This window comes from Sus scrofa, chromosome 9 (assembly GCF_054392235.1).
Source record: "Sus scrofa isolate SSC_HxYL_T2T_F1_AM1 chromosome 9, Sscrofa_HxYL_maternal_Yorkshire_Landrace_v2.0, whole genome shotgun sequence".
Lineage (NCBI taxonomy): Eukaryota > Metazoa > Chordata > Mammalia > Artiodactyla > Suidae > Sus > Sus scrofa.
Window position 1 is genome coordinate 23,053,493 of NC_139391.1, and position 10,206 is coordinate 23,063,698.

General features: G+C 41.8%; 1 protein-coding gene across 1 annotated transcript; it reads right to left on the reverse strand.

The window, feature by feature from the left end:
• Positions 1–3,427: 3,427 nt before the first annotated feature.
• LOC100737224 (tripartite motif-containing protein 64-like) lies at positions 3,428–9,652 on the reverse strand. Its single transcript, XM_021063939.2, has 6 exons — positions 9,239–9,652; positions 8,631–8,726; positions 7,695–7,925; positions 6,292–6,314; positions 4,942–5,039; positions 3,428–3,930 (listed from the first exon to the last, which is right to left on the reverse strand). Exons 1-6 carry the CDS (start codon positions 9,650–9,652, stop codon positions 3,428–3,430), a joined length of 1,365 nt encoding a protein of 454 aa, XP_020919598.2.
• Positions 9,653–10,206: the final 554 nt, after the last annotated feature.

A 10,206-nucleotide genomic window follows, 5' to 3' on the forward strand; every position in this document is an offset into this window, starting at 1 on the left:
ACTCCAAGGGTACAGCTCCTTTAAAAAGTAGTTGCAAGTTGTCAGGGACTTCTTGAGTAAGTCAGGATGTTTTGAGGGTTTTTTTTTTTTCCTTATTTCTTTTGTAAGGACTTTTAACCTGTGCCTTAACTTCTAGGACTAATTCTTTTAAAGTTAAAAAAAAAAAAAAAGGTTTTTAAATGATTTTTATTTTTTCCATTACAGCTGGTTTACAGTGTTCTGTCAATTTTCTACGGTATAGCAAAGAGTCCCAGTCATGCATACATATATATTTTCTTTTTCTTACATTATCCTCCATAATGCTCGATTATAGGTGACTAGATATAGTTCCCAGTGTGACAGCAGAATCTCATTGCTTACCCATTCCAAAGGCAATAGTTTGCGGCTATTAACCCCAGATGCTCAGTCCATCCCATTGCCTCCCCTTCCCCTTGGCAACCACAAGTCTATTCTCCAAGTCCATGAGTTTCTTTTCCATGGAAAGTTTCATTTGTGCTGTATATTAGATTCCAGATATGTGATATCATATGGTATTTGTCTTTCTCTTCCTGACTTCACTTAGTATAAGAGTCTCTAGTTCCATCCATGCTGCTGCAAATGGCATTATTTTGTTCTTTTTTATGGCTGAGTAGTATTCCTTTGTGTATATGTACCACATCTTCTTAATCCATTCATCTGTCAATGGACCTTTAGGTTGTTTCCATGTCTTGGCTATTGTAAGTGGTGCTGCAGTGAATAAACGTGTGCATGTGTCTTTTTCAAGGAAATTTTGGCCTAGTATATGCCCAAGAGTGGGATTGCTGGGTCATATGGTAGTCTTATATTTAGTTTTCTGAGGTACCTCCATAGAGTTTTCCATAGAGGTTGTACTAGTTTACATTCCCACCAACAGTTCAGGAGGGTACCCTTTTCTCCACACCCTCTCCAGCATTTGTTATTTGTGGATTTATTAATGACGGCCATTCTGACTGGTGTGAGATGGTACCTCATGGTAGTTTTGATTTGCATTTCTCTAATAATCAGTGATGTTGAGCATTTTTTTCATGTGCTTGTTGGCCATCTGTATATCTTCTTTGGAGAAATGTCTATTCAGGTCTTTTGCCCATTTTTCAATTGGGTTGTTGGATTTTTTGCTGTTGAGTTATATAAGTTGTTTGTATGTTTTAGAGATTAAGCCCTTGTCAGTTGCATCATTTGAAACTATTTTCTCCCATTCCATAGGTTGTCTTTTTGTGTGTGTATGGTTTCCTTTGCTGTGCAAAAGCTTGTCAGTTTGATTAGGTCCCATTGGCTTATTTTTGCTTTTATTTCTGTTCCCTTGGGAGACTGACCTGTGAAAACATTTGTACAGTTGAAGTCAAAGAATATTTTGCCTATGTTCCCTTCTAAGAGTTTGAAGGTGTCTTGTCTTATGTTTAAGTTTTTAAGCCATTTTGAGTTTATTTTTGTGTATGGAATGAGAGTGTGTTCCAGTTTCATTGATTTACATGTGGTTGTCCAGTTTTCCCAGCACCATAAAGTGAAAATTTTTTGAACATTATCAAAAGTTTCTAACCATTCAAGTTTATACATTTCTCCAGAAATGTCTTAAAAGACGACATTTTCCCATCACATCAGTGACTGGATTGTTTTAAATGTGTGGCAGCTCTTGGGCAGGAGGTTACTCTCTGTCTATTTCAGTAATTTCACACTGCCATCTTTGGACCAATGGTGTTGACCGTTTGGCAGCAGCATTTGTAGGATTTGGGGTAACTTACAAGGTTCCAGTCATACAGGGTAACAACAAGAGCTCGAACTTCGCATGCAAGCCTCAGCAGTAGTATTTAGAATTATTCATTATTAAAGAAATAATTGCTTCCAGGTGATCAGTGTATAATAAGCATTACAGAGTAATGACAATATTTTTTACATATTGCATTATATCATAGAATTCTGTATTTCTATCATCTGAATTATTCTTTCAAATGCAAATTGGTTTTCACCTTTCCATTGCTAGGGGTATTATTCTACCTTATGCTTAGTAGTAATTTATGCAATAGTTACTGCAAACCTCAAAGTAATGGAATTTTCTTAGGCTGTGCATCTTCTTCTCTTTCGCTGACATTATCCTCTAGTGTTTTATGTCTATTATATTACGTACATATTAGAAAACTATATCAATGCCAGAATAATATTTGTTTGTAGTAATTCTTTGATTCTTGTATTCCTTCATTGGTTCACTTTATATTTATTGTATATTATGTTCTAAATACTGCACTGGATAATGGAAACAAAGTAGTAATTAAGATAAATGCTGGGAGTTCCCATCATGGCACAGCAGAAACAAATCTGACTGGGAACAATGAGGTTGTGGTTTCAATCTCTGGCCTCGCTCATTGGGTTGAGTATCCGGCGTTGCCATGAGCTGTGGTGTGGGTCACAGACGCGGCTTGGCTCCAGCATTGCTGTGACTGTGGTGTAGACTGGCAGCTGAGCTCCGATTGGATCCCCCTAGCCTGAGAACCTCCATATGCCGCAAGTGCGGCCCTAAAAAGCAAAAAAAAAAAAAAAAAAAAAAAAAAAGGGGAGAGAGAGAGAGAAATAAATACTGGCCCTGCTGTCTTAGAATTCTTGGTCAAGTGGTAAAAGTATCCATTAATTTGAGGAAATTTTGTTGAGTATTAGGATGAGATGCTGGTATATGCTCAGAGAGTAGGTAATTAGAGGAACCGTACTGGTCTATGGAGTCATGGAAAATGTCCTGTAAAAACTTGTTGAGATGTACTTGATGAGTAGGGTTCAGAGTCCACTAACCTGGTATGTATTCCACTTCATTCTTCTACCCCGATCTGGTTCAGATATGCAACTAAAACACATCGCTTACAATGTAGATGAACCTTGAAAGCATTGTGTTCAGCAAAAGGGCACCAGGTACAAAAAGACACATAGATGTGATTCTGTTTATATAAAGCATAAAATATAAAGGTCAATAGAGACTGAAAGATGGTCAGACAGGAACTTGGGAATGGGGAGGGAGAGCAAGAAGGAAGGTAATGGGCCTTGGTTTCTTTCCAGGGTGATGGATATGTCCTGGAATTATTAGATGATTTCACAAATTTCCACACATTGATTAAAAAAGACTGAATTATATAGTTGAAAGAGGGGGCAATTCATTGTATGTAACTTTTAATAAAACCATTATTTAAAAAAAGCCATTGATTATATTCTACAAAGTACTCCATAAAGAATAATTTTTATTAAAACAAAATTTATTAACAAGTTTTTACATTCAATGTGGCCATGCCATTGCATAAATGTACAATAACTGTGTTCCCTTAAATGACAATGCGCTCAGAGACAGTCAGGTATCATCCGGTTGCTCCACAGGAGGGTGCAGGACAGTAGGTTCCTCAGATGTGGAAGTTCATCAAATACATGGTCACAGAACTCAACAGTTCCCTGGGGATCGAAGGCAAAGGAAAGGCCTCAGAGGGGAGGAGAAGGAGGAAGGAAGAAAACTATATATGAGGGAGCCTTTGCAAACATCATAGAAGCTCACGGTCCCATTGTCATAATCCAGAAACACTCCAACCCTACCCAGGGGCCTTTGCACATACTGAATTAAGGGTGGGGAGTTGGTGGAGAGAGTATATTGATCATTGACTTTCATAGAGAACAGAAGAAAGGCATCCTCAGAATCCACACTGATGTCAGTGTCGCTTGTCCAGATGTCTTTGCAGACTCCCAGGATCCAGTTGGAGGACCGGGTCACATCCACCTCCCAGTAGTGCCTCCCGGAGGTGAAGGCCTGAGCCCCCCAGGCCACAAATCTCTCCTCGCTCGGGGGCTCGCTGGACGCGCCCTGGGGGTCGTCTTCAAACACCACACTCGCCTCATCCTCAGAGAGCCTCACGCTGTGAATGCTCATCTTCTGACTCAGAACGTTCTCCACTGCAGAAAGAGACAAGCAGGTCAGCAGGGGATCCCACATGCTGAGAGGCAGGCAGGGGCTCTCCCCCCAGTGAGTCTTTCCTTTTTCTCTCCTCCAAGGAAGTAAAAAAGGAAAAGACAGCAGCGAGTCCAGACTGGCTCTTTGGTGAAGAGCAAGAGGTATCACTATCTCTACAGCACACAGCAACGCCTCCGATTATATGGAAAAAGGAAGTCCTTCAGACATGTGAATGGTGTGAAATTGTTGGACTGTCCATTACTCGTTAGTATATTTCAGGACACCCGTGAAATTTTCTTCTTTACAAAATAGTTCTTGTCTCTTTTGTCTGCAATCCCTTCAAATATAGAGAGAGCACTTTGCTATTATGGGTATAGATCGGGCTATAGTTTCTACATATTACACTTTCAAAGGTAAAAAATTTAATGGACATCCAGCAATGAATACTTTGGAAACTTCTGAGAAGAAAATTCTGGCAAAATCTCCTCACATATCCTTTGCCTCTCCATTGTTTTCAGATTGATCTAATTACTCTGCCCAAGGCATTTTTAGGCGTTTTTAAATCAAAAGCTAGTGGTCTTAGAGATAATAAATATACTTTGTACATTGCATGATGAATGAAATTGTAATAAAGAACAAAGTAAAAGCCATCAGTGTCACATTTAACATTTCAAGAGCGAGATAAAACTGAATGAACATCCAAAGTCATCGCTAGGCTGAGGACTAAATATTCTCTCTCTTTATAACGACCTGACCAACCTGGTGGTTCTCTTGCTCAGCCAATGTAAGAGGTAACTAAAAATATGTATCCTGCTTTGCATTTGCAGTTAAATATCTGCTCTAAAGTCCAGACTTATTTATTGTTAATATGAATAAACAGGCAGAAAAGACATAGGAACCTTGGAAAACTATGTGCCTTGTTCAAGACAGAAAAAACAAAATTACAATGAAAGAAGCCTCCTTCCCCAGAACCACCAAAGAACTGACCCGATCACCAAAGGGCTGACGCTCACCTCTGAAGTTGTTCAGCATCTCCAGCATCCCAGTAACAGGCCAGCAGGTGAGCTCTGGGTTCACTGGCTGAGGGTTTTGCATCTGTACCAATTCAGTCCTGTAAAGAAGGACATCCGTTAGACGTCAGGACCAAAGGCTAATCACACAACCATTACAAAATGAGCAGTTTTTAATCCAAGCTGTTTCATCAGAATTCTCCCATTTGGGGTTCCTTGGGCAGGTATCATAGTCGATACTCTTGGGGACATAAAACAAGTTGACATATTTTTCCCTACATATGAATTATACCAAATTTCAAATTCCCCACTTCCCTTAGACATTATTCCCTTTCTAGAATGACTGAGATTCATTTGCCTCCTTTCTTCCATCTCGGGTAAAGCAAAGATCCTAGGCATTTTACAGAGAACAGAAAAATCAGGCAAAACTTTTGAACTTGAGTCAGCAAGCCGTCACCCATGATGCAATCAGTGTCTAAAAGGAAGACTCCGCTGAGCCAGACAGGTTTCTCTCTTCAGCCCAGCAAAAGATTCCAGTTCCAGCCTGTCTGCCATGGTCCTGAAGGTCTAACTTGCCAGTGGGCACTGGGGAGCCATTCCCTCTGCAGTCCTGCCAGCAAGGGGGCTTGTCATGATGGAACAGGCTGAGTCACTTGCTGCTACCACTACAACAAAATCACAGGTCCTCTTCCCATTCTTAGGGACTCTGCCTCTATCCTGCCTTTTGCACCTTCTGACTCCCTCAGGTATGTGCTTCCTTTGTGAGAGCTCCGAAAAATCCCTTTCAGTAAGAAAGGATGCAGTGAGTGGGTGGCACAAAGGCCAGAATGTGAGCTGGCTTTCAAGTAGTGTTTGAATTTGGCCAAGTGAGAAAGGACCTTGGAGATCAAGGAATAGAAGGCCTTGGGGATTCTAGAATACAATAGAAAATATCTACGAAGATGATATTACTAGCTCAAAACAGGTATAGTTGGTCACCCATATCTTCGGGTGGCACCCATACAGGTTCAGGCATGGACTGCATCTGTGAATTGTCAATAAAATAAAACAAAACATTTTAGGCGATTCCAAAAAAGAAAACTTGAAAACCCCTCACACAAGTGAACTAGTTACATAACTTATTTCACATTATATTAGTGGTTAATCAGTGGTCTGGAGATGAGGTAAAGGAGGATTCTTGCAAGTGACAAGCAAATATTGTGCCATTTTGTATAAGGGAGTGGGCCTCCTCGAGTTTGCTGTGGGGGAGGGGGGTTGGACCAATTGCCCAAGGTACCGAGTGATGACTGTGCATCCACGTTATCAAAAGAAAGCAACCTTTTCAGAAATCAGAAATTCTTAGTGAATACTCACATTTCCAGCACATTTTCCAAGTCCTGCAATGAAAAAGAAGACCATGTTAATCATGAGTTCTGTCTCTTTGCATCTTTAGGTGCGTGCTATTTTTTTTCTAATTCTCCTCTAAGGAAACATCGGAGGCTATCTTTTTTAAAAATACATGCCCCTTTTTTTATTTTTTATTTTTTTGTCTTGCCTTTTCTAGGGCTGCTCCTGCGGCATATGGAGGTCCCCAGGCTAGGGGTCCAATTGGAGCTATAGCCACCGGCCTACGCCAGAGCCAGAGCCACAGCAACGTGGGATCCGAGCCCCGTCAGTGACCTACACCACAGCTCACGGCAACGCCAGATCCTTAACCCACTAAGCAAGGGCAGGGATGGAACCGGAAACCTCCTGGTTCCTAGTTGGATTCGTTAACCACTGTGCCACGATGGGAACTCCTTATTTTTTAATTCAATGAATTTTACTATATTTGTCACTGTATAACCATCATCACAACCTAATTTTAGAAAGTCAGAGGCTATCTTAATAGCAGGACCCACACCAGAACATAACTGGCTTCCTCGGGGTGCGGGAAGGAGGGAAGGAGGTCAGGAAGAGTGGATGTAATGACGCAACAACAGGGGAGTTTCCAATGCCCTCTTTGTTCCTAAAGAGCAATTGCACTACTTATGATGATCAGAGCAAATCAGAGGAGTTTCCATGGTGGCTCAACAGGTTAGGAACCCAATATGGTGGTGGTAAAGATGTGGGTTCCTCCCTGGTCTGTCGCAGTGGGTTAAGGATCCAGCCAGCATTGCATAAAGCTGCAGAATAGGTTATAGATGCGGCTCAGATCTGGTATTGCTATGGCTGTGGCTTAGACCACAGCTGCAGCTGCAATTTGAACCCTGGCCCAGGAACTTCCATATGTCACAGGTATGCCACAGATGTAGCCGTTAAAATAATAAAGACAAAAAATCAAATAAAAGAACCATAGAAAACTGATTATAGTGTGCATTAAAATGTATTATCAATTCTAAAAATCTTGCCTAGAAAACAGGCAACACCTCAATGTCTTCAGGAAGCGTAGGATAACAGAGCATGACAATGGATTCGAAGTCTGTATTTTGAAAATTACTACAACAGTATTAACTTTCCCCTGTTCACAGAATTTTGCTGCCATTGGATCATCCGTGGGGATACTATCCCTGATCACACTGAAATACTTTTGTCGTACGTCAATGAGGAAAAGGGCAAAAAACTCCCAACAATTACCAGCGTGTCAGGAACTAAGCGACTGGACACATGCCCTGATGGGATTCAAGGAGCATCATCCCTTATCTGAGAGTAAGGGTACATGCGGGTGACATTTCAGTGGCAGGGCAACACTGCCCAGAGAAATACTTCCTTCTCCGAGGATGGAACCCCCTTCTCACCTGGAGCAGCTCCGTGTCAGGACTGCGGCACAGCTCAGTCAGCATGCTGTACATTTCTTTCAGGGTTTCTTTCTGCTGAGTCATTCTGAAAACACTCTCCTTGAGGTCTCGGCCAGTCTCCTTCGCCTCTTTCTCCAGCGCCTCCAGATGGAATTGCTCCTCCTCCCGGAGAAACAGGTGCATCCTCTGGTATTGAAGTTTAATCATCACCTTCCTTAAGGTCACATAGTCCTGCAGAGACGGTGGATTCCAAGAATTACCTATCCTCACTCTCAACAGACAACTTCCAATATTATATCCTTGAAGTCACCCAGAAAGTTCCGGATAAACCTTCTGCCTCACACCTCAAAGTGTCTTTTAAGTGTATTTTAAGGTCCTTCCTGTCCACCCTTTCTCTATGTTTCTAGTCTCTTCCCCTGTTGGAATCCAGCCCTCTGAGGGCTCCCAGACTCTCTCCCCAAGGACTTTTTCGTAGTTCTTACCCCACCAATTATTTCATCTCTTACATGAATCTTGTTTCCTCTTGGTTCTTGCTTGAACTTTCTAAATAGTTTAAAAATGAGGTAAAACCCACATTATATAGTTTTAGAAAAATTCTCGATTTCTCCTCTAGGCCCTACTCTGTCCCTCCTCTCTCTCTCCTTCACAGCCACACTTCGTGCAATGGAGACTTATACTCCGTGTCTGAAGAGGTTTGTCCAAACCTTCGAAATTTGGGCTAGTAATACTTTTCATGGCCTGGTTTCCCCATATTCTAGCATTCTTTGAACTAGCTCGGACTGGCTTGCATATTTATGATTACCGATAGGTCATTTGCAACTGCTAATTTTCCAGGGAAAAGACCACTACCCTTTACGTAGAAACTTGAATTTCGCTAAAAGTCAAGCTAGAATTGTATCCATCTCCATACAGAAAATACAACATGCTCTTTCTTACCTCCAATGACCGGATTTTCTTCGTTTCCTGATTCCGATTGTTTTGCATTTCTTGGGTCATTTTCCATAAGGAGTCCATTCTCTTTAGAAGCATCTCCTGCAAAATACCCATGAGCTTTAAGTGACATGGAGGGTTAATACCGTAAATTCCATCCTCTCATTTATGATAACGGTAGTTGTTGAGAAACCGGTCATCTCGCGTTAGAATGAAGTAGTCATATTTTCCCACATTCATTGAATTTGATTCTACTATTAAGGGTATCAGAAATGATAAGACATGTACTAGAGAACTGTGGGAACTTACAGATAGTGGAGTCCATTTCCTAAAAGTTTGGACTCCACCTTTTCTACAACCTGACTAAGAGATCGTCAAGCTTCCACCAGCGAGCGGCCTGTATTCCTGGTGCTGCCACATGTCCCAGGATGCAGCAACTGCACGTATTTGGGCAGCTGGTCAGAGTGTTGAAAAGCTCCCCTGATGTCTTGGGCTCTGCATTGAACAACCACCAGCCCCACCATCTCTACTCACTTCAACTGCATTGTCATTCGCATCAACTTTGGTCTGATGTAGGAGCCCAGATTCCAAGCTGCCCCGGAAGCATCACCTACCCGGCGTTCCTCAGCAGCCCACTGGATGGGACTGTGGCTGTGAGCAGCATGTTCTGGGCCTTCAGAGCAGGGGCCACACAGCAGGGTCTTGTCAGCTTCACAGAAGAGCCCCTTCGCTTCTCTGTGTGTCCCACAGAGCTGCTCCTCAGATCTGCTGCTGTGGGAAGCTCTGGCCTGTCTGGCAAGGGAAGCCAGCCTCTTGAGTACAATATTGGTTTTGAAATCTGGTTTCTCTGACACTGCCCTGCACTCAGGGCAGCTCTTTGGGGCTTGTTCTTCCTCCCAGCAGAGGTACAGGCAGGGACGGCAAAAGCTGTGCCCACAGTCTGTGGTGACGGGGTCTATGAAGTAGTTCATGCAGATGGAGCATTTGAGTTCATCCTGGAAGGTGTGCATGAATCCTTCTGAATCCATGTTTCTGAAAATTAAAGAGAAAGACAGACAGTAAGCAAAAAGTCATGCTTCTACCCTGGTTAGAAAAAAAGACCCTTTGGACAAAGCTTGAACTCTCTAATTTACCCATTTGCTTATCCCCAGTGCAAAACTGTAAATGGAGAATATAGGCAGATTGGGTTCATCCTAGGATACAAATGATAAAATAAGGTAAGTGTGTCCTTGGAATCTTTTTTATTTCAAACAAACCATATTCTCAATCATACCATCTTTGGAAAATTTAATATTAGCACAGAAGGTAAAATATAAGATGATTCCAGATTATGTTTATTGGATGTTTATTGGCTGATTGGTATAGAAGCACATACAGAATCTCAGTCTCCCTGTGGGTGTGTGTCTTTCTTCTCTCCTGCTTCTCCTCCTCCATGAGTCCCTGACTGGAAGGTATATTTGCCCACACTTTCTCTATGCTAATTGTCTCTATGCATCCTGCCCTCCCCACTGACAGATAACACTTTTTAAAGAGAGATAAATTTTTTCATGTATAATTTAAGTTGTTTAGTCAGTGTTGACTT

Coding starts and splice junctions, on each gene's coding strand:
- LOC100737224 (XM_021063939.2), bottom strand. CDS start 9,652: ATGGATTCAGAAGGATTCATGCACACCTTCCAGGATGAACTCAAATGC. Junction 8,727..9,238: donor GGGCTGCTGAGGAACGCCGG/GTAGGTGATGCT, acceptor GGTATTTTGCAG/GAGATGCTTCTAAAGAGAAT. Junction 7,926..8,630: donor AGAAAATCCGGTCATTGGAG/GTAAGAAAGAGC, acceptor CCGTCTCTGCAG/GACTATGTGACCTTAAGGAA.